This window comes from Xenia sp. Carnegie-2017, unplaced genomic scaffold (assembly GCF_021976095.1).
Source record: "Xenia sp. Carnegie-2017 unplaced genomic scaffold, XeniaSp_v1 HiC_scaffold_19, whole genome shotgun sequence".
Taxonomy (NCBI): domain Eukaryota; kingdom Metazoa; phylum Cnidaria; class Anthozoa; order Malacalcyonacea; family Xeniidae; genus Xenia; species Xenia sp. Carnegie-2017.
This window is the reverse complement of record NW_025813481.1, coordinates 759,671-783,384: the sequence shown is the minus strand read 5'-3', so window position 1 is coordinate 783,384 and position 23,714 is coordinate 759,671. Positions and strand designations below refer to the sequence as shown.

The 23,714-nt window shown below is 35.6% G+C and overlaps 3 protein-coding genes and 2 long non-coding RNA genes across 9 annotated transcripts; 3 read left to right on the top strand and 2 right to left on the bottom strand.

The window, feature by feature from the left end:
- Positions 1–73: 73 nt before the first annotated feature.
- On the bottom strand, positions 74–1,855 carry LOC124439173. The gene is made up of 2 exons (XR_006946293.1): positions 870–1,855; positions 74–412 (listed from the first exon to the last, which is right to left on the bottom strand). It is a non-coding gene; the product is annotated as an uncharacterized LOC124439173 (long non-coding RNA).
- LOC124439172 (TBC1 domain family member 13-like) lies at positions 1,690–6,981 on the top strand. Its single transcript, XM_046989409.1, has 17 exons — positions 1,690–1,749; positions 1,848–1,924; positions 2,319–2,359; positions 2,794–2,855; positions 2,957–3,044; positions 3,233–3,315; positions 3,382–3,446; positions 3,722–3,815; positions 3,889–3,958; positions 4,104–4,163; positions 4,482–4,548; positions 5,368–5,466; positions 5,561–5,625; positions 5,874–5,952; positions 6,081–6,162; positions 6,230–6,287; positions 6,515–6,981. The coding sequence occupies exons 1-17, from the start codon at positions 1,730–1,732 to the stop codon at positions 6,590–6,592; spliced, it is 1,188 nt and encodes a 395-aa protein (XP_046845365.1). The 5' UTR covers positions 1,690–1,729; the 3' UTR covers positions 6,593–6,981.
- On the bottom strand, positions 4,680–16,606 carry LOC124439164 (ZZ-type zinc finger-containing protein 3-like). 5 transcript variants are annotated; one of them, XM_046989396.1, is made up of 14 exons: positions 15,737–16,606; positions 14,985–15,045; positions 14,786–14,863; positions 14,450–14,606; positions 13,685–13,763; positions 12,972–13,071; positions 12,320–12,421; positions 11,671–11,760; positions 11,070–11,222; positions 10,387–10,485; positions 10,183–10,218; positions 9,778–9,878; positions 9,512–9,704; positions 4,680–5,610 (listed from the first exon to the last, which is right to left on the bottom strand). In XM_046989396.1, exons 1-13 carry the CDS (start codon positions 16,117–16,119, stop codon positions 9,551–9,553), a joined length of 1,593 nt encoding a protein of 530 aa, XP_046845352.1. In that variant the 5' UTR covers positions 16,120–16,606; the 3' UTR covers positions 4,680–5,610; positions 9,512–9,550. The 5 variants fall into 5 exon arrangements, with proteins under 5 accessions (XP_046845352.1, XP_046845353.1, XP_046845351.1 ...); XM_046989397.1 differs by having other exon boundaries at positions 4,680–5,412; XM_046989395.1 differs by lacking the exon at positions 4,680–5,610 and adding an exon at positions 8,964–9,308.
- LOC124439174 lies at positions 7,711–9,171 on the top strand. Its single transcript, XR_006946294.1, has 2 exons — positions 7,711–7,822; positions 8,534–9,171. It is a non-coding gene; the product is annotated as an uncharacterized LOC124439174 (long non-coding RNA).
- A 1,870-nt stretch (positions 16,607–18,476) lies between the features above and the next one.
- Positions 18,477–20,891, top strand: LOC124438950 (frizzled-2-like). Its single transcript, XM_046989142.1, has 2 exons — positions 18,477–19,030; positions 20,311–20,891. The coding sequence occupies exons 1-2, from the start codon at positions 18,553–18,555 to the stop codon at positions 20,643–20,645; spliced, it is 813 nt and encodes a 270-aa protein (XP_046845098.1). The 5' UTR covers positions 18,477–18,552; the 3' UTR covers positions 20,646–20,891.
- The last annotated feature ends 2,823 nt before the right edge of the window (positions 20,892–23,714 follow it).

Sequence of the window (23,714 nt, the reverse complement as noted above, 5' to 3'; positions counted from 1 at the left end):
ATTCGTACTTTCTAAATAAGAAAGTGAGTTCTTCTCAGAGCCTTGTTTGGAAAGTAGGAAGCAGAGTAATTGGTTTGTTTTGGCAAAAAATTCTTTATGAAAGGTGTTTGGCAATTGTCCAAGAATGACACATCATCATAAAATATAATTATGGAATTTCAATTTTTTCTTAAATTAAATGGTATTTTTCCCTAATGTCATTGGTCTTTAACTTTGCTCTTATCAACACTAAACTGATAGCAAGTAACATTAAACTGATAGAACAAGTATATGAAAGTACAATCATCAACTTCCTAGAATCGCAATGATTGAATGTCCAAAGTCCAACAAATCCTCAATCAGTTTCAGCATAAAACTTGGCCTACAGGCTATGGTCCTATTTCCTTAATGTTCAACCAAGATTGCTAAGGATCTAAAGCATCAAAAAAGGAAAATATTTAGATTTTACTCCCACAAAAATCATTAGTCTTGTGGCAATATTTCTGTCAGACTAAAAAATTTACAAGTCTTAAGTTTACAACATTGTTTGCACAGGACAAAATATGTAACCAACACTGAACTGGTCATGGCATTTTCACAAGTTTAAAGATGCAGTCTACATTTCTTGAAGAGAACATTTCAAAACTTGAACTTGTCTTTTTGATTATATATTATAACAGACCTCTTTTTCTTAATTAATTTGATATGTAGATGATTGGGAAATGATGGTAAAAAGTTTTCAAAATGTTCATCTTCGAGAAATTGTCTGCAAGACAAGCATGCAGGTTCCTTTTCCTTTGATTTCATCTATTTTGTACCAGCAAATGTCACTATCGAAAAAATTCTATTGGTTGAATACTTATAAGGCACAAGAACAGTGTTAAACTTACATGTTAAAGCGTGAAGCCTGAAACTTTTTGTTCATAATGACAGAAAGAAATATGTTGTAAATCCATATCAACTTCTGAGGAAAATGTTATGCCTTTATGGCATAGACAACACCCATAAGTCCAACCAACTGCATTTTTAACAACCTGACTGATTTCCAAGCAAACTCTTTCTCTGACAGCACCATTTTAAAATTTCAATGATAGTGTTTACTTCAAGTCCACACATTTGCCAATATTTTACAATCAAATCTTTCTCATCTCAGAAGCCATGTCAGGAAAAGCTAACCCAAGTCAGATGAGTGAGCAGTTTCTTTGCCCTACAATGTTCTTAGATTTGTCAGCACAATATTGAACTTTGAAGCTCACATTAATGGCAAAGTGAATTTCAACCGCACTTTTAACATTTAAAACTATTATATGGGCAAGCCTATAACAACGACATCTTTGGTTTGACTTTATTATTACAAACGACATCTTCGACTTCGAGTCTGCTGTCTGCAATGGCTATTTCACAAATAAAGTTTGTGCTACTGCTTCCATAGCGCTCTCCGTACAAGAAAGAGTAGAAAAACGGCACTTGACTGTCTTGAGTGTGCAGCACATTAGTGAGCTCAGAAAACTCACATCTTCCATAAAACAAGATAAAGTGTTGCAGAATCCGACAAGGCAAGCCCGACATTCACATCAATAATGAATAAAATCAAGTTATCTGATCAATCACTGAATCACATTACATACAGGTTAAATTCCTATCACGTGATTGTCTTAACGATTTTAATTGGTCCATCAAGTAGATGTCACATTCCCTGGTTTATTCCTGTTTCATTTATTTCCGATTCCGAACATCGTTGAAATGATCAATGGAAGTGTATCGCAAAAGGTTTAGTTAATTGCTGTTTTATGTCACCTCGCAGTCTCATTTAACACTTTTCGCATGTGCTTTATTTTAACGCAACTATCGTTAATCTGTATGTTCAGAATTGACAAGTTCCAAGCTATCTGTTTTGGAGAAAAAGACATTGACTTCGAGCAGTTTCGTTTCCTTTGCTTCCACGGTATGTAGACTTTATTGAATGAAAAATGTTGTTCATATGGGCAGCCATGAATTGTGCTGGAATGTTTAGTTTAATTTCCACCCTATAAAAATTTGCGAAAAGTGTAAACTTGATAATCACAACACAACATTAGAATTGAAGTTCATTCGTGGTTATCCAAAAGTTGGACAATAATAGCACACCTAAAACTTTACATTCCAATATTCTGTAGTTGTATTGTACTTTGAACAGTTCGCATTCTTTCATGCCCCCAAATAACCTATTATATCCCTTTGTAAACAATGTTGCAACAATGTATCACTTCAATGCCATGATTGACAATATGAAGATTATAAATTCAAAGGCTTATTGTTGATATAGAAGAGTAATTGAGCCCAGTTTTATTCCCATGCAGGTATTTCTGACGAAAAAGGAGTGCGTTCGCTTTGTTGGAAAGTATGGAATTATTTCCTGACTGTGGATTTTATAATTATGTGACAAGCACAGGCATGGACAGTTGGCATGATTTAGTCTTGTTATTTAAGTTTCAGTTCATTATCATGATTTATTCATTTAGAAATCAAATATTTTAATCCAATGTTTTTGCAATAAGTGAACCTAGATAGCTGAAGTGGCATAGCAAGCCCGCAAGTTTGTTCATGCTATGTAATATTTTGGAGTCCACTCTATGTAAAACAAATTAATTTCTAAAGAAATAGATAATGCAAATGATGAAAAATTTACATAGCATGAACAAACTTGCAGGTTGGCTACGCTATTAGATAGCAGGAGCAAACGGGGCAGGTAGGCTATGCCACTGGCAATGGGAAAGGATTTTTCCTATTCATTAAGGAATAAGACATTATGTTATAATTACCTTCTTTTCTTAGGTCTTGTTAAATTATTTGCCTACAGAGAAAAGTAAATGGTCTGCATTCCTTCAAAAACAAAGGTATTCACCTTTGAATGGTGCGAAATGAGTCTTAAGATTGACATCTTGCAAACAGTGTAAAAGCTGCTAACAAAACAAAGCAATTAATTTGCATCATTTAGAAACAACTATGAACAATATGTGAACGAATTTATTGTTGAACCATTTAAAGGAAAAGACATTAGCAAGGCAGATGACGTCATTGATCACGTGAGTATATAAAACAACACCCTTAGACACATAAAGCTTGTATCACCCCCTCCCTTCTAGAAATTTTTTTCAAGTAATGAAGTTGACTCAATTTTTTTCAAAAATTGGATTTGGCAAATGGTGTTTCCGTGTTATTTTCCGTGTAAGTGTAACTGCCTAAAAACAGAGCTGAAAGTTTTATTTTTTAGCCACTAAATCCAAATCCCTCAAGTTACTGGAGTGTATATTTTAAAGAAAATGAAATTTTATTTCAAATAGACAAAGATTGCAGGTACAAATCGTCCATTAAACTTCGCTTTCAAAACACGTGACAAATTCATTGATTATTTAACGATAGGAGACTCCTTCCAGATATATCTTTTTTTCAAATTCCTACTGAATATCCAAAGAAAGAGTTGATAGGTAGAGTGAGTATATTATACTTGATTTCTTTCGAAGTAAACAAAGTCAAACTATTTGTGTTGGCAAGTAGCGCGCGTCATTTTAAAAACTTTTCTTTCAGCTACTTTACTTAATAAGCACGCGTTTTTTCCGCTCTTGATCAGCGGCAAAAACCAAACTCGATTTAATTGAACGACGTGAAAATGCCTCCAAACCACAAACATCCAGTAAAGACGGGCGCAACGTTCTTTCAAACTTGATGACGAAGTCGTACCAATCATACTTATGTATTACAGGCGATGACAAAGATTTTCCAACATTACGTAAAAGAGTCCAGACGACCTATTTAGAAGCAAACCATGTCAAAACGAACCGAATGGGAATAAAAATGTACAGTTTCAAGATTTTAAACTCTTCATCATTGTCCAAGATCTTGTTGTTACTTTTTTCGTTTATAGATAAGCGTGGCAAAACGTCGTCAAAATGATGAATATGCAATTCTTCTGGATGAAGATCAAGAAGCACATTGGGAAGTAAGAAGCGATTATGTACATATTTAAAACCAAATTCACACTACAAGGTTTAGCTATGATTTTCCTTGAGGCAAAATTGATAGTTTAGTTTGAAAATTTTTTGAAAGGATTGTCGTTAAAGATCGCCTTTTAAATATTATTGCAGGTCGTTGAAAGAATTTTGTTCATTTACGCAAAACTCAACCCAGGAACGTCTTATGTTCAGGTTATTTCTTTGACATGGAATTTAAGAGTCGATAATTGGGGATAGAAGGGGATCATATTCATAAATACATGCTATAAACGGTTGAAAACAATGAATTTCAGTGAAATTAATTCTGCATATCACGCATATATGAATTTCAGCCCCCTCAATTATCGATTTTCCTACGTCCATGGTATTTGGAATTGAGATATTTTCCTCTTAAAAGCTCCACACTCCCTATCCTACTTTCAACCTACTCCACCCCATTCCCCACCCTCATCCTACTCCCCCCACTCTCACCCTAATTTTTCTAAAAATTGTAATTGGTCAACTCTACAGGGAATGAACGAAATAATTGGACCTTTATACTATATCTTCGCGTCTGACCCCGACGACAAATGGCGAGGTAAAGTCAAAGTACAAGCTACGTTACACGTTGCAAAATTTTCTTTCAACCTTCATAGCAAAAAACTTCCAGCTGCACTTATGAAGGTCGATTACAACGTGCTGACGACACTCTAAGTTTGCAATGAAAAGAGCATTTTTCAATATAATTGCCCAACATAAAACTTTTAATAAAGCCACATGAAAGATATTTCGTATATAATTAGTAGGTATGCGATGTATACAAACTTTATATGTAATTCACTAACACAATCAATAAATATTTTATCTTTGGCTTTATTAAAGGTTGTAGGTAGTTTGGCTAATAACATTTATACTAAAATGTTTTCCGCCTGAGAAATCCATAGTTATTTTATAGCGATATAACGGAATCTGCCTGTCATAAAACACGCGGCAATTGAAGTTCATAAAATTATAGGACACAAATCCGGTCGCACTCTCGTCTCATAAACTACTGCCACAAAAATATTTTAATACTGCAATGCATGTTGCAAGAAGAGCTACTACAACATTACATATCCAATCTCTCAGTTGTCCAACCAACGTGTCGATGTGAGGTAAGAACGCCATCTTGAAAGGTAGTAAAAAGCAACACTCAAAATAATAAAAAAGAAAGTTGAGAAAATCAATCTTTTGAAAAATCAGGAAAAGCAGATGTTACTCGTAAATATTGTCATTTTGCCACCTTTCAAGATGGCGTCTTGCCGCATAGTATTTCAGCCGAGTCAGGCATCAAGTAGACTGGGTTCTAGGTCGTTAAACATACCCCGTATAAAATACGGCTCCAATTCATGACGATGGCTTCTTCCTTTGGTTACAGAATTTGCAGAGCCAGACTCCTTCTACTGTTTCATGCATCTGATGTCTGAAATTCGAGATTTCTTCATCAAAACATTGGATGAATCAGCTGTGGGAATAGGTTGGTTCGACAAATGCCAAATTAAATTGAACACGTGGTGCATACGTGCTCACGAGATGAGATACCAAAATCACAATGTTGTTTTAATGTACAGGAAGCAGTATGAGAGAGTTAATGAACGTTTTACGGGATCGTGATTTCGACCTATGGAAATCATTGGTATGTGTAAGCAAAGAAGTACGGCAATAATGCGTACTGACGAAAAATTTAAGTTATACTGATGGGTCTGCTGTGCTCAAAATAAATGCCCGGTACCAGTCCCCTTGCAGCTCTAAACGTTTCCCTTATATATTACATGGTGATCTTAAATCAATCCAGAAGTGTTGATGACGAAAATAGAAGAAGAAATTCTCCCCGAAACCTCGTTCACGACGAACTATACATTTCCTTTTATTTTGTCATCATAGGACGACCAAGAATTAGAACCACAATTTTACAGTTTTCGTTGGATCACAGTGCTTTTAAGCCAAGAGTTTCCCCTTCCAGGTGAGTATTAATCAGCTGTAGCTTATGAACAAGCGAGCAGCGCCGTGCTTAAGTAATTAGCAATGCCTACCAGCACATACCCCTACCAATCCAAAGTCAATTTGCGTCATGTGTGTTTCCCGATTTAGATGTGATTCGACTGTGGGATTCGTTATTTGCCGATCCGCAGAGATTTCAGTTTTTGATGTACGTCTGTTGCGCAATGTTAATGTAAGTGTTGTGGTATCCACTGTCTTATTTCATTGGACATGTCACGTGAACTTTTGATAACTTCCAGGGTCATCAGAGATCAATTGTTGGAAGGGGATTTTGCAAAAAGCATGAGACTTGTTCAGGTAATTAGATGCGATCACGTGGTGTTTTATCTAACTAGCTTGACGACATCCTTATGATACTTTCTACCTAGTTAGAAACCTCTACGAATAATAATGTTCGTAGAAAAATTTTACCATCTATCTTCTGCGAATGGTAATACGTCTTTTAAGAACTTCGTGCATATTCTAAGAAAAGCTTTCTTTATTCTTAGTGTAGTTTTCCACTAACTACATGAGTATTTTTATAGAACTATCCTCTCACAGACATCCACGTTGTGTTGAACAAGGCAAAGGAATTACACGATCCGTTCAAAATGCTCCCTTAGCGGCAAAGCTCACGAAAATGATCATCCAAGGCCAGGGAATTAATTTTATATTTGTATTTGAGAAGTACATTCTTCACTGCTTTAAAAGACACCGAAAAAACAATAATGGCGAACAAGATATCAAGTTGAGATGTCGATCAACCATGCATACACTGTACAATGTCGTTTTTAAACCTTACCATGCTTTTCCTGTATTATCTTAGTAAACATCCTTGGTTTCTGATGATAAAAATGGAACTGACTTAGAGACAAAAAATAGTCTAAAGTCGAGATACACATCTCGATATTTAAACAACGAGATTTCGTTCGATTCTGGTGGTCAGAAAATAAGCATATTTGCTAAAATTCGGTACAATGAAAAGTAAAGTGGAAAATGCTCTTTAAATGTATTGAAAGAATCATGTGTTAACTTTTAAGTTTAATCATACGTCAAAAAAGCATTTAAAATTCACCAAGTGCCCTTCCAACTAATGTAATAAGCCAGGTTATAGCCAAGAAAAACGTACAGTTTGATCTTTAAACCACATCGAGCTGTATGTTTATGTACCAAGTAGTACATACTTATTGTTACAAGTTTGACCCCGCCCATGCGTCAAAGTCTCAATCCTGTATTCCAAAAGTTCACTCATACTGTGGCTTCAAAATCACCTCGTATTTAACTGTCCCAAAACGGTATTTTCATGTAATCCACTTGTTGCTCTTGCTTTGAAATATTTTAGCAAAGTTCTTGACAACGATAGAAAAAAATTGAGATCGACAATGATTTGAGGGAGCCAGATTTCTAAATCGCACTCGTGCGAGTGAGCTTTTAGCATACAGCACGTGAAATGATAATTTCATCCCGCACGTATTTTCGCATAAATTAACATACCAAAAGTTACATTAATTCAGAGATCATTCTGTCCAGAGAACCTATTTTTACATACGCTCAGTTTTATCATAGAAAGGGGGAAAATGATACGCAAATTTATAAACCAGTGAAATCATTTATGTATTTAAATACAGTTTTTTAACGAAAATTCAAGCTTCAATGAACCGTGAAGTACATGATTAGATGATCAAGTCGTCCTGACAGTTATACATGCTAAAAATCACACATCGCTGCCAAAAATCATTTTCCGTGCAATAACTAAGATATTGCGTTTCGTAAGAATATTCATTTCTACATCGCAAGGAAAATTCACAGCAAGCAAAAGTCAGTCGAATGTCGTTGTAGAAGTAAAGTTTCAGGTAATTTTAGTTGCTCTATAGGCAAACTGTCAAACTCAGACGCAGTCTACGACAGGTATAGTCGGGTGATATGAATTCGGTGAATGCAAATAAAAAATCATGTTAAAGTCAATTGAGTCCATACGGCTCGTCAAATATGAGATAAACTCGCTAAAACATCTCAAATCAATCACGTGTAAGTCTTAGTTCAATATATTTTTAAAATTCAGTTCAATATCCAGAAAGCAATTCGTCAATATCTAAGTGGGAAAAGTTTGCAATAAGACCTGTAATGTCTAAAAATGGCTCACAAGATCATGAAAATGTAGTCACAACCGGGGCGGCTCCCAATGCAGGTCGTATGCACTGTTTTTTTATAGAATGTTTAAATACATTTAAAGAAATCATGTAGGGGGATAAACTACCTCAGTTGATTAATTATGATACGTCACTTCTTGTAAAGAGAGGCATATGGAGTGGATTTCGCAGTCTTTGGTCGTGTAATCTTTTATACGAACGCATCATTATGGAAGTGTTATGGCGAGCAATTGCCCTGTACAATGTACAAATACCATGTGCATTGTTTAGAATTACTCTTTTCTTTCAGAGTAAATGTGAAATGTTATCTCAAACGTCGGTACGAGCTATATAATTAACAAAAGTTGAAATGAAACTAATAAATGAGCAGTTTCAAAGTTTTATCGATGAACAACAGACTTGATTATTTTACAGGTACGCGTACGTATTTCCCATAGTCTTCAACCGAGGAATGCCAATCACAGTGTAATTGTGAAAACATGAAAATACAATATAAACATGACCACTACAACGAAGCCAGAACAATCGTGTTTTTTATAAGTGTTCTGATGATAATCACGGGCTCGGAAATACTATTGTTTTTTCGTGCGCGCTGTGTTCTACATCCAAAAACATGGCAGCAAATTCTCAAGTCTAGAAGAGACTTCTTGAACAGAAGCATCCACAATTGGAAACAGAACCACAAAAAGAATATTCAAAGCCATCGTTATGGCAAAATAATGGAAATACTATCGGTTAAACGTACAACAAAGTACTACGACAGGCAATAGAAACATGCATGATACACATGAAACGGTAGTAACTTTATGTCTCGTGTTATACATTTTTGATAAATTTAGATGAATGAACTCGTCTGTAATATAGCTGTAATTACTTTTTGCAAGGATACATTGCATTGCAATACAACAGTTCACGTTTGCATAAATTTTTTCCTAACAACTTCGAAATTATATGTTAATATGAAGTATTGAACAATGATGAGCCACAAGTTGCTATTTCTTATCTTATATACTCTTTTGAGAATTATATCGTTTATTGTTTCACTTGACAAATATATCATGTAATTTAATATTAATTTATTTTATATATATTATGTATATTCAATCGCCATGTAAAAAAATTTCTGTCTCAAGCGTTGAAACAGTTACTTCGCAGGCTGCAAAAAGACGTACGCGTTCTATTTGGCTGCCTACAAAGAAACGAAATGCGAAGGTTCGCATTTAACATAAAGGCTACCTTTAACTTCTGGCCATAGTTGTAGTTGGTAAAAAAAAACACAGTATTTTCATAGGCGGAAGAAAAATTCGGACTGGCTTCGCAAATGATAAAGAGATTTAACTAAGAGCCCTGCAAGCGATATGCACTTCAATATAAAATATATTTCACACAAACCTTTTCAGTAAATCAACGTTGTTGATGACGTGTGATAATTCATGATCCGCAAGGGAGAAAGTTCGGGTCTAGGTAGTTATAACCGTGGGATGTTTCGCCCAGTTTCACGTAATCTCCGTCAATATATTCCGCACATTCAATCGACTCCATTTTATGCCATATAGAATGCACGTCAAAACGACAGTCGTTTTGCCTGCAAAAGAAGAAAAAATTCACCGAGTTGTAAACGCAATAAGACCCAGGTTTCATCAACGCGGCGCGATTACCTATTAACACAACTGTTGCAAAAATTGACCATATTTTCGTCAGGACATTCGATGCAATGCCAGCGAACGCCCGTTATGGGAGATATTCCACACAAAATACACTGTAAAGTAATATAGAAACGATGATGCAAGAGTTCTGCTTCAAGTGTACACCAGGGGGTGGGTGGGGTGGGAAGGGATGATGTCATGGATAGTTGCAAACCACAACGATAGGAATTATTAGGCTACGTAGTATAAACCATTTGAGCTGAAAACCTTAAATACGTCACAAAATATAGTTTTGAAACTTTTAAACATATACTTCCTGGAGAAGTTTGGTCGAATCTTCCACCAAAAAGGAAAATGGGGTAAGAGGATGTTAATATTAAAAACTTATCAAAGATATTTATCATTTAGAGTTTTTACCGTATATCCAATGTGTTCGATTGCATCTTTATTTTGCTGAAAAAGAATAACCGTGTGAATGTGAAGATGAGAAAGAATGATGTGAAAAAAGTGAAGATGAGTGAAAGGATGAGGTGGAGGGTGAAGAAGAGTGAGAGTGAAAGAGGAGTGGAAGGAAGGTGAAGAAGGAAGAGGAAGGTGAGGTGCAAAAACATTTTAATTTACCATTTTTTTCTCCGCCCGTTTTTTCTTTAGTTTCTTTAGTTGCATGATCTCAAAATATTCTTTGGTATTTCTCAATTCTTTCGGAATGGATTCGTCATCCTTAACAAACAATGGGAGGGCGTAAGCGACTGAATCGAATGGTTTTCATCGCATTATCATGATGTGACACAGTTCGTGGCCTCTATCCCAGTCCTTTCCATGTAATGCCCCACCCCCCGTAATCCCGTAATCGCGTCAATAAATTTTCATGTGAAGTAAAGCTGTTCAGAATAAAAGGCGGTGTAGACACGTGTCGGGGTGCAATTTATTGACAAAAAATAATCATCAAATAAACTTCAAGATTTCATAAGTGTCGTTCTTAGTTCAGAATAATAGTTCGTTCAGACGGAGTACCCCGGCACGGTGCTCAGGGACGGGCACCAATACGAACACAATATTTTGACGGTGCCTGAGTCGAGAGATCACGAAAAGAGGTAGAACCCGAGTACGGTGCTCGGGCACAAATGTGAAAGAGGAAGCTAGTGGGTACTACGTAGTGTGACCGAACAAGGGTATCGAACTCCTGCACCCAGTCTGAACGCGCTATAAGGCGCAAGGATGATAGGTATTGAACAGCATACGTCATATGGGTGGCTCCAAGTCTCGTTTCATGTCAAAAGCAAAATTAAAATTATTACAAGTACCGAAATATCATCAAGATCGTCAGAGGAGGCCATACTGACGGCATCAGATTTCTCATTGTCATCCATATACACGCGTGGTTTGTATGAAGGGAAAAAGGTTGAATTGCGCAGACTCACGGCTTGCTGTTGAGTATTCCGGTATCGACAAGCCTGCTTTCACGACCAAAAAAAAACAAATTTTTTTACAACCATGAACTATGAATCAAAGCTCGGAAAAATCATTTCGAGTTGCATCTTGAGCCTTGATAAATTTAGCTAAATATGTAACTAATTAATTAATTAATAAATTTAATAGTTCACTAATTAAAATAAATCATCAATTCGATTTAGTACTTCAGACGTTTAATCAACACGCTTTATACGCTTTTTCATGCAGGTCAAATTTTTTTAATTAACAAGGTTTACGCATGCGCTACTGAAGATTCTTTCGGTGTTTTTCACAGTCAACATGCTATTCAAGAAATTGCCAAAGTGCTTTCATTAACAGGTTTTCATAGTTCCTTAATATATTGATTTCTATAAACTATTAATTTGACCGTAAACAGGCTGTAAACCACCAGTAATAAAAAGACCAAGAACTTTAAAAACAACATTGACAAACCTTGAGACGATTTAAATTGGGTTCACGTCCTGGTATAGGTAAACCAGACTTTGCCAATTTTATAAAATACTTCTGGACGCGACTCGCCACCTTAAGTAATATATGAATACGCGATAGATGATTAAGTCGATACATGTTTATAGCATTGATATAGATATTACATGGATCGCGCATCACTAATTGAATTTGAAGCCGCCATATTGAACAGTCCCACTTCATGAGATTGACATACAATGTATGCTAATTTCTGCAATGAAAAATTGCGAGAATCGTCTCTCTTATGATGCTTTGACAAAACTGCTACTTATTAGCTTTAACAAGATTAAGTGTAGTAAGCAGTTGTACTATTAAGAAAGGATTTAATCCAAAATTTGCGTGACACCATTTGAGAGATACTATCGCAAGAGAATGCTTCTAGCTTCACGTTGAAAGATTTTTTGGTTTTTTATGCACATGCGCAGCGGCTACCCACAAAAACCTAAGCATGCACTCAAAATCATCCTGGATCAATCCATGATTTATAACCATGGAAAACTCCAAAATTTTCAGATGGGAAAAATTTTCAAAAAACAACAAACAATAATATGTATGTTTCATTTATATCCTGCAAGCAATGGCAAGTAAAACCGACAACGTTTAGTGAAATAACCTGCTTGGGTGTCCTGTTTCCAAGTGCCTTGGCAATTTTCAACCACCGTTTGGATTCAATTGGTTCTTGAGGATAAAGCTGAAGAAGTCGCTCTAATTTTCTCTACACAAAATAGAAATGCAATTTCCTTTAGAATTAAGAACACCAAAATAAAACAACGGATGATATAAAATATTAAATATATATTTAAATATCTAAACATTCAGCACTAAGTCAAATATCAACATGAAATAAATTTTTGAAGCAAAATGATCTTCTCCTAAACAAACCACTCTTCAACAACAAAAAGAGCTATGATTTGGTGGAAAAAACCCAAAATAAATATTGCAAAAAATGTTTTCGGGAACCACTGACTATCTAAATATAATACATAACAAAAGTAACTCCAAATAGTTTAAGCATTTTGATTCAACGTTTTGACTTTATTTAGCAAATAGTAATCATCAGGAAGGGATGACTAAATAAAAACGAAACGGTGAATCAAAATGCTTACGTACATTATGTGAAGTTACCGTTGTTCGATATTGGTAGGTGAATATGAATTTCTATGGCAATGTATGCAAAGGATTCTCGAAAAAAGCAGCATTTGCCAACGTTTCAAAGGAAGTGTTATCTCGTTGCGAAATAATAATGAAAACGTTATGATTGGAACCTGTTCTTCCACAGTCCACGGTTGATTGAATGTCAGCGGTTTATCGCTCGTTGCCAGTTTTCCTCGAACATAACGGGAATTGTCTGAACAACTTGAAAATCTACAGGTGTTAACATAAGCATTGTGAAAGATATATTTAGATATACTTAAAACTTACAGGTTTTACAAACGCAAGCACCGAACAAGATATACTTAAAAAATCCACTGGTATTATAAAGCAAGCACCGTCTAAGACATAGGTATTAATTTTATAAAATGTACAGGTACATATAAACACAAGCACTTCAAAAATAAAATTACAAAATTCAAGCATTCATGTAAGCATTGGCTATGGCAAAATTATAAAACCTACGAATTTTAACGCAAGAACTGTCCAAGATAAACCAAATTCTACAGGTATTGAAGTAAACACTTTCCAAGACATACTCATAAAACATGCAGGTATTAACGCAAGCACTTTCCAAGATAAAATTATAAAACATATTAACACAAAAGATGTCCAAGAAAAACCAAAATCTACAGGTATTAACTCAAGCACTGTCCAAGATACACTTATAAAACCTATTAACACAAGCACTGTATAAGATATATTTATAAAACCTACAGGTATTGACAACTTTCCAAGACATGCTTAAAAAATCACCGGTATTAACGCAAGCACTATCCCAGATAAACTTATAGAATGTATGATCCATACCAATAGTAAAACACACCTTGACATACTTTCATAAGAGCATGGCTCACCAAGCGACCCATTTGATGTTGTTGACTGTTCCTCCCATCTTTGATTTGCTGGAAAAATAATGGTAAAAAAAGTTTGAAATCTTCAGACGAAATAATTCTTCAATTCTATAGCTCGTAATAATAACTCTGCTTCATCCTTCTCAATACATTCAAGAGCTACAATACAAATTGTGGTATAATATTTTGGGCAATGTTCATATAATCATTTAATGCATCACGTAGAAAGACAAAGAGAACTAATTTGAAAATACATTGAGAGAGAGGGCGATATTGAGCGAGAGCAATATACGTAGAGGGAGAGGGTGAAATTGAGGGAGAGGGTGATGTTGAGTGGGAGGGTGATGTTGAGGAACAGGGTGAATTGAGGAGAGGAGAGGGAGAGGTGATGGAGGGAGGTGATGTTGAGGGTGATGTTGAGGGAGGGTGATGTTGAGGAATATTGAGGGAATGATGAAAAGAGGGTGGATATTGAGGAGAGGGTGATAAATTTGTGGAATTAATCATGAAGCAATTTAGTAGGAATAGGTATTTAGCTAGGTACTTAAACTGATGGACAAAACATTTCCAGGAAATTGATTAAATAGGCCAATGTTTTTATTTTATTATAGCAAGGTATGAATTATGGACAATTGCAACCATGAAGCAGAACAGTGTTATATGCATATTCTTAAACAGTAAAAAACTTGTCATAATTCACAATCCTATCTTATGCTCAAACAACAAGAGTGCCAAACCTTTTTCTATAAGGTTAACATTGCTGCCTGACGCATGTCTAGTGTTGTGTTGATGGAGCAAACCAAAATGAGAAAAATCCTCAACACCAGAATATGCTTCCCAGTTGATGTGAGGAAGTTTAATAATGCTCTGACGAGATGGTATGTCCAGCCATTCCTGAAATATGTTCATTGGTAATTTGAAAACCAATAACTTCCTTTAGTGAATGCATAGAAAGTTTTTTCTGCACAGATCATTTAAGCATTTTTAAGGGCCACACAGCTTTGGCTATGGCTGCCAAAGGTTAATTACTATCAGGCCTAGGAAATTAATGGCTTGCTATTCAAATATCATACATTATTTTGAAGTTTCTCCACAAACTTTATTGGTTCGGCTAATGCATCTTTTTGCAACCTGATCAACTTTTCATAATCCTGAGAAAAAACATAATCAATGAGTATGACTTCAAATATTGCAAATTGGCTTAAATAATTAGTTCTCATAGTTGCAATGTAGCAACCAATATTGTTTTTGATAATATCAACATCAATTTACCTTGATTGCTTGTTTTCTTTGGGCTTCGAGGGCAACCAAAGTTTGCAAAAGAAGTCTATAACTGAAGTTTAAAAATCTTAAGCAACAATAATGAACTACACTGCAGGAATATTTCAAAATTCTTTTAACAAATAATGGTCATGTAAACTACACTTAACTTTTCAAAATGAAAGGAATTGTGAAAAACGAACTAGAAAGATTTTATTAATCAATCTTTATATACTACAACAGCAAATGTCTTCTTTGCATCAAGAAATTTGCCCCAAAATGAAAAATTTAAGCTTTTCAAGACCAAATATTGTGAACAGATTTGACTCTCTTGCATTGTACAACCTAAGGTTGGGAGGGAGTTCTATCTCACACTTTTTCTACTGGCGAGCACTTGAACATAATGAGGATATGTTCAAGTGCTATTTTACTGGTCCCCCCTTATGAAAAGATTCCACAGTTCTCGTATTAGTGAAATAGTTTGCTATAAAAATGAGGTATTGTTAACCAGAGCATATTCCATACAGTGTACATCATTTTCCATACAATATACATCATTTTCCATACAACGGAAATCATTTTCCACACAATGCACATCATTTTCACAAGGACTATGCTAGAATGGAAATTTTGTAAACTTCATGCCCAAAATTTTGATATTTGCATGCATAATAGCCAAGTTTTCTCAAAATTGGCCACCCGACATCTCAGGTGACCAGTACAAACTTTCCAGTCTGTAGAGCATGTCCTTGATCCATACATACTCTGCATTTTCCTTCAATGCAAGATGATCTGATTCAAAGTAGAACCTCTTATAGACATCAGTCTCATCGGGTTCTCCGTCATCTACGCTGGTGAACTGCACCTTGTCTAAAACATTCACATCTGGGACACCAACCATAGTATTTTTATTGTCAACTGAACCTCCGTCGTTTATGACATTCGAAGCTGCTTGCCTGATTTCTACATTAACTCCAATATCTGTTTCATTAGTTCTTGTTTTATTGTTCGTAATTTCTTCATTCAAAGAAAAATTTGCGACTACGTCCAAAGGTGTGGGATCGCTGATAACATCAATTTCTTCCGTCTCGGATTCGGCTGCGACAGAATTCACTTCAATATGTTCAGTGAAAATTTCAGCCTCCATTTTCTAAACATTAAAATTACGTTAGTGGCGTCCTTTCAAATGCACATAAGGACGAAATTTGCGGTTGGAAACTACTACACGTGAATCCGCCATACTGATTATGCAAATAAAGATGACAACACTTACACTAATTTCCATCTGTCAAAAATAGCCTGTCTCCTCTCACCCCACATCATCCTTTTCTCTAATCATGACATGAACAAACCACCACAGCCTCGTTTTTCTTTTACTTCCTCGAATGAGCTCATTCCTGACCTTGTCCTTCTTAAGTCACTCCAACCAAGTGCTTGTCTGAACAATTTTAATTCTGCTAGTTGGTCTAACAACACTTTCAAAAATCTTTCCTGTCACTTCACCGGATACAATTTCTTATTATACAGCACTTCAGTTACTGTCTTCCAGCTTTACTTGACTTTTCATCTTTGAAATACAACAGCGCGGTGTCATAATTGCTTTATTAACTCGAATGACGCAAATGAGAACTGATCCGTGCCAAGAACAAGAGCTTTTTCGATGTTTTCTTACAAAAAGAGAGAAATGCAAATTCTTGCGAAACAAATTTTGAAACAAATGGACTGCACGCGATGCAAGTTTACAGTCTTTGTCATTCTGTATATTTCATAGATAAATGGAAAATCGTCTTCAGGGGTCAGGAAGTTTTATGAAATAAATGATTCTTTCGATCGCAAGCCTTCATTGACAACAAAGATAGGGAAAAAGAGAAGACCAGGAGCGATAACCATTTGTAATATTTTAGTTTGGGACATATTGCTCATCTTTTGGGAATGTTCGCTGCAGCTGTGTCCCATGTGCTCATTGGCTTATAGTCTTACAATCACATGTTACTTCAACCTTAAAATTCGCATGAATTTTGTTAGTTATCACCTCTCAAAATGCATCTCTGTTTCACTGATGTCAACAAAACACTTTGAGATGACTTTTAGAGTTTTGATATCAATTTTACTAAAAAAGTATGCACGAACCACATGTGTTTGCCAACGCAAACCAAACCTCGCAGTCAGGGGCAAAAGTGCAGTTTCCTACGTGCGCTGTGCGTTCGGGCAAGAGGAATGTTGTATCCTACAGATAGGGAAACGGGAAGAACAGGTATTTGTGTTACACGTTTCCGTCGAAAATCAATATTGTTTAGACTGTACGCGTCAATATTGCCGAGTAAAACACATCCCAGAACTTTCAGATGTGCTTAAAAAACATCATCTCTTTAATCTTGTGTCGTGTAAATCCTATCTATCCCTATGGATAGTTTTAAATGAATATTTCTCCAAATTGTCTGGTTTTGTACTAAACATTTTTGAGATGAAATGTCGAGAAGAGGAAGTAATTGTACGCCGTCAAATTATTTCAACAAATCAACAAGTTTTTGAGCAGACTCGATTTCAATTTGTATTCCAACTATCAACTGGACTCATATTGGACTCTATTTGACCCAGGCAAAAAAAGGTATTTTTTGCTAGTCTGTTGACCCAATGAAACCTTCCCACATTTTAACAAAACGTAATGCATCAAATCAACCAATATGAACTATATGAACCAATGAGAAAATTTTCATTACGTTTTTTTGGCGAAAATATACTGCAAAAGTCGCTTTTCAGGCGCACAAAAATAGTAAAGCGAAAGTCAGGCGCGCAAAATTTTTTATAAAATTTGATCTCGGGTGAGTAGTTTACAAACTTTCTAGTCTGGCTCACCACTAAATTTCATTAGTAATGAAAACAAACCTTAAAAATGGATTAAACGGTTCAGGAAGCAAATAAAAAATTGATCTTTTTTCAATGTGAGATAAACTTATTTTCACGGCAAATTACGTTGTTCATAAGTAAGAAGGATTAACTCGTTATGATATGAGATTGCGTAGCAAAAAAAACCCTTTGCGAAAAGACGCAGTGGTCGATTATTTTCGACTTGTGAGCAAAATTAGACAATCAGCAACAAAAAATTTGCGGCTTCGTTACAAGATAACGTAGGATGAATCGGGGGAATATTGTTACAAACAACGACCTGGAGAAAACCTGCTTTATTACATGTTATTTTGTACTGGGATATTTATCAAACTACCATGTTGTCAAGATTTTCCAATGAGAGTTAAGAAAATCCAAATAGGCCTCTTATGAAAGCAATGACCTTTTACCAGATAAAAGAGCTTCCCTCCAAGAACGCTGATCCATGAGCCGAAATCCAGTTTTTATTTAAGAACATGAAGCTCGATATGACGTTGTCGAAAGAATGATATAGCAATCGCAAACTCAAGATCATATATAAACAAGATCTACGACCACACAGCGGGTTTTCATTGGTCAATCGTATTTCCTGCGGTCGCCTGTTTATATACAGGCCAGAACCTCCTGTCAATGATTCTTCAGGGGTGACACATTCGACGTCTGGTTGTGTCTTGTAAAGAACATTTATGAAAATATGACGCCTGTCCTTCTGATCGCGCTTTTGTTGTTTACATGCCAGTTGTGTACGGAGGCAAGAAGGAAAATCACCAAGGAGAATCGCTGTGAAAAAATCGAGGTTGCAGTTTGTTCTAAACTTGGCTATGCCAGAACAAAGTTTCCAAACCCCTTCACTAACATAACAACTCAAGCAGCGACGAATAATTTGACGCGTTTTCTTCCCATATTGTTCCAACTAAATTGCACAAGAAGAAACGCCATTCCCTTCCTCTGTTCTGTATATGTACCGAGATGTTCTACCAAACGACCGCTCTCGCCACCGTGTCGGGAGTTCTGCGAGAGATCAGTGGGTTCTTGTCCTGCGTTGGCAGCCCGTTTTGGCATCATATGGCCGGCGCCTCTCATGTGCTCGAATTATCCGTCAAAGAATGGCGAAGAAAAATGCTTTGACGGCAAATTGAAAACAAGAAGAAAAAACAACAAAGGAAAAAAAGGTACTGGCTTACAAGAGAGAATGCATGGCAGTTATTATTAACTGATAAAAACCTCTAATGTTTTAGAGTTAGGTTACGGTTAGGGAGAGACGTTTGTCCGGAATCAACTGATGATCGCTTCAGAACACGCCACGCTTTTTAACAATAAACTACAGCGCACTATAAAACCAAACCAACACCGTTAGCTTAGAAAAGGAAATGATTGATTTTTACCGTGAAAAAATATTCAAGATTGCATTCCTTGTGTTTTGATACCGGAAAGCGACAAGTAAATACATTATAAACGGCGTCTTTACATAATAAAAATAAATTTGATAATAACGGGGGACCAAAGCAGCTGCATATCACATCAGCGTTAGCATATCTTGCTCTCCAGATGTTTTACAAAGAAATTCTGTCCGCTGACGCGTGCGCAATGCGTTTTCATTTTTTCTTGCTTGAAAAGACGAGAAGACGTTTCATCGACTTAGGACGTCTAATAACGATGGTCAAAGTCAACAACATATCTATTGAATGCGCCACAAGAGATCGCAGATTAACATCTTGGTTTGACGTATTTCCTAATAAATAGACTCAACTACCTGTATTGTGTAAAGATTAAAGCATGTTTTTGTGAAAAGATTACCGATGATTTAATAACAGCTTTTTTGGTGGCCACAGATCACAAATATCGGTCATACCGTTATACGAAAATCTAAAAATGTAACGGTATATATTTAGTCTGTTTGCAGCGGTCGAGGTATTGTTATGATTAAACAGGTCCGGTTGGTTTTCTCTGTGAACATACAGAGTTCTTGCCAATATTTTCTTTTACGATTGTACATGTTTAGCCTTAGCAGAGCAAACACATAGCGTGATTGATATATTATCTACACTATGCCAGATGACAACGCCATATTAGTCAATTTTATGTTGATTCAACCAAATTACTATAAAAAGTAGCCCGTGCTAAGGGTATTAATAAATGCAGGCTCAGATTACGGTTAAAACCATTAAAACACTTTAAGGTTTAGGTCAGCGGTTAACAAATACCGAAATAAAGCATGACGCAATCCCGCAACGGTGAATGCCAGTTTTAAGCTCGCCTCACACGTCAAACTTTTTATGAGCTCAAAGCATTTAAAATATAAGACAATAATGAATTTTATCTTATTTTCCTTAGTCTGGATCTTATCTCATTATCACATAAAAAGTTCGACGCTTGAAACAGACATTACAGCCAGTAAATTTTGCAGGAATTTGATCCACATTCAATTCTGTATCGTTTCCATTTCTTACAGGAAAGAGGGTAGCCAACGCGTCCAAGTGCTGTAGAGTCGGTGAATCACTTGCGAGGTCAAATCCGACATGCAATATTCCCGATAGCATAACAGGCAAGTCTAGAAGAAAGTTGAAGAAAGGAATAGAATTGTGCAAAAAATTCAAAGGCAAACTGATCGAATGCTGTAAGACACGGGCGGCAAAGAAGAAACTAAGGAAGAACAAAAAGCCAAACAGGAAGATCAAGAAATTGCACAAAAATCTGCGAAGGTTCTCGAAGAAACTGCAACGCCAACAAAAGCGCAAAGAGAAGAAAAAGCAAAACAGGAAGAACAAGAATAGGGGACAAAACTAGGAGAACTCAGAACACATCTATTATACTCAAAATTTCACGTGTTTTACTTGTATATTAGGATAGCTTATGTAGTATGTGGTTTGTTTTAAGGGATAACACTATATATTTTGTTAAGTTCTTTCATAGGTATGAAATTGGGTAAACTAAATTTTAGATAAAATATGGTAGTTTTGCATCTGATACGTAGAACAATACATGTACTCGAAATTTGAATAAGAAGCGCTTTTCGTTTATTGTTTGTTAAAAGATTCTAATCATTGATAAGATTAATTTTAGCTTGATGCAGCGTTGCAAAACAATCGCATTTGAAGTCCTTAAACAAAGATAAGCAAAAATATACGAATCAATTAAATGAGAAAATGCTTACAAGCAAAACGTCACGAGCAGGCAATGTTGAGCAAGATGTACCCGTGTTAGATCGTGAAGTGGAAATAATTTTTTGACGCGCAAAGGTCGGTTATTAATTATTTGGATATAACACTATTTCGGTAGCGTTGACAGTCATTTGACATTTAAATTCAATTTGCGTTGGCTGTACGAACTAGAAACCTCTATTCTGGACTATAGACAGCTGACCCCAAGATTTGATTAACTTTAATGGAGTTAAGACGAATCGCTCATGACTACGATGTACAAAATGTGACAGTGTGAAATGTTATGGTTTAAGTAGTTGATTTGGTTCGCAGCCAAATATTTTTAGCTCACAAGTGGTACAAGCCAGTGCAGTGTTAAAAACGTAAGTGAAACATAGGTGATAGCGCTAGAAACAGAATGAGATCACCAGCAAACAGATCAAATGTTCACAGGAATGCACTGAAACACACATCAAAAAATTCATGAGACAAGTGAATTGGAAATGTTACGTGTGGAAAGCCACAAAATCACAAGAAATCAAAATGGAAGGAAAAAAGATAGGGTTTTGGATAATCTTTTTTTCACATTGCCGGCACAACAAAGTAAAGTTAAAGTATCATACACAACGAAGCTTCTTTACAAGTTAGCACTCTATTAAGGTCATTGGATTTTGTAAGGTGCTAAATTCATAAAATTTGCTTACACCTGTCGGCAAGGAAGTTGGGATGAAAATGTACCTTATAAAGACAATTTTGTTAGCAAAATGACCTTGGACTACCATGAATGCAGCAATGAAATTTGTAATTTTTTTCTCAGTTTTAATTCGTTCAGGGTGAAAACTTGTATCGCATTGGAAGAAGGTATAGAATTGGTAAGAGAGGACCCACACAGTGTCAGTTGAACATCAAAGACAAATATAAATGCTCTGCTATTTCATCGGATCAAATTATGTGAAAGCATTGACAAATAGTATCGCATTCCAATGTTAGATAGTAATGAAATATGTTGAAATACGAGAAATGTTTAATACGAGCTTTGTGAACAACTTAGTAATACACAATTCGTACGGCTGTGTTTGTGAGCGTTAAACTCGGATAAAAAGATGATCGGACAAGATCAAGCAATCACATTAAAATAGTTAAAGGCAAAATAGATTTCGGTGCGACACAGCCCTTAGCAAAATTTCACATTCATGATATTTAGTACGCGGAATTGTAATTTCATGAATGAAATGAAAAATTCATAAGTACTAAATTCATCCTTTAAGGTAGCAATAAAAGAGGCATTGAATATATGCCAAACTGTGAACAGTAAACAGAGCCTGCCACACCAATTCTGACTCCGTCTAAGAGACTTTTCACGTGAGCCCGGTAGCCGGGATTTATCGAAGCTTTAAAAATCATTTTGGCAAATGAAAAAGATTTACGACTTTACAGCAAAAAACTTATTTGTACAATTTTGTCTCTGCTCTGTCTTTGCAAATTCATAAAACCTTTAAAATAACAACAAATAATTTAGCCTGATTTGAAAATTACGACTAAAATATGACTTATGATGCTGTAGAAAAAGTTGTAAGTTTTGCTCTTAAAGTTGTTACTCTTTCAATTACTCATGTGAACAGCCCCTAAGGGCCCCATATTTTTACTCTACATCACTAGATTTAGTGCATCTCATGCAATTCATTGTAACTTTCGAATAGGTAGATGGCGAACCAATAAAAGATAAGAGTCTATTCATGACTTCCTACCTTTGTAGCTCGAGTGATCTTTGAGTCATGAAATTGATTCATGAAATTTTTAACTATTTTAACTACTATTTCAATTATTCATGAAACTTTTCATTCATGAAATTTATAATGAGTTCGGCGTTTTGGACTGAATCCAACGTTAGACAAGAGTGCTGTTGCAATTTTCATTTTGTAATAACAGGATGCGAATATAAGCCTGAAAGAAGAATAAATATGTTCTTATAAATTCAGTTTTTGCCTCAGACGGAGAATCTGTACAGAAGAACAACGAGAAAGAAAACACAAATATATTTCATGCCTAAAATGGGAGGAGATTTAACATATATCACATGCAGAAAAGAGCATGCTTTTAAATATTTGTTTGTCAAGAGACAATACAGTACTCATTATTAGCTGTAACCATCATTATAAGTACAGGTAATAGTATAGTTTCGAGTGTAATTACGGATAGACAAGTCATTTTTAAAGAATGCAGCGAAATGGGGTGAGTCTGAAGGACAAGTGCATGTTTAGCCGAAATTTCACGGAACTATACTAGTACTTAATAATAATATACTTGGAGATATTTCTTGACTGTACCGTCTAACTCTGTCTCACTTCGTTACTCTAAACCGCTTCAGAAAGCCTCGATACGCTGCCTAACACATAACTATTAAAAACAAAATATTCACGCAAAAAACTATAAGTGTACTTGTTGTTTGGTTTTTACTCTTTGCATTCTTTTGTAATTATTGAACTTCAAACGATTACAATTGTGGAAATCTTTGTTCACTTACAACTGCCGCCATGTTTTTTTTTTTGAATTGAAAAGAAGTTTGTTTGGCTTTCACTGCTTTTCAGCCAATCAGGTTACGGAGTTTACAGCGTAATTACACTTTTCTACAGTGCAATTACATATTTTTACAGTGTAATTACCATTACATGCAGAGAAAGAGAAATCAGAACGTTGTGCCGGAAGAAAACGACGT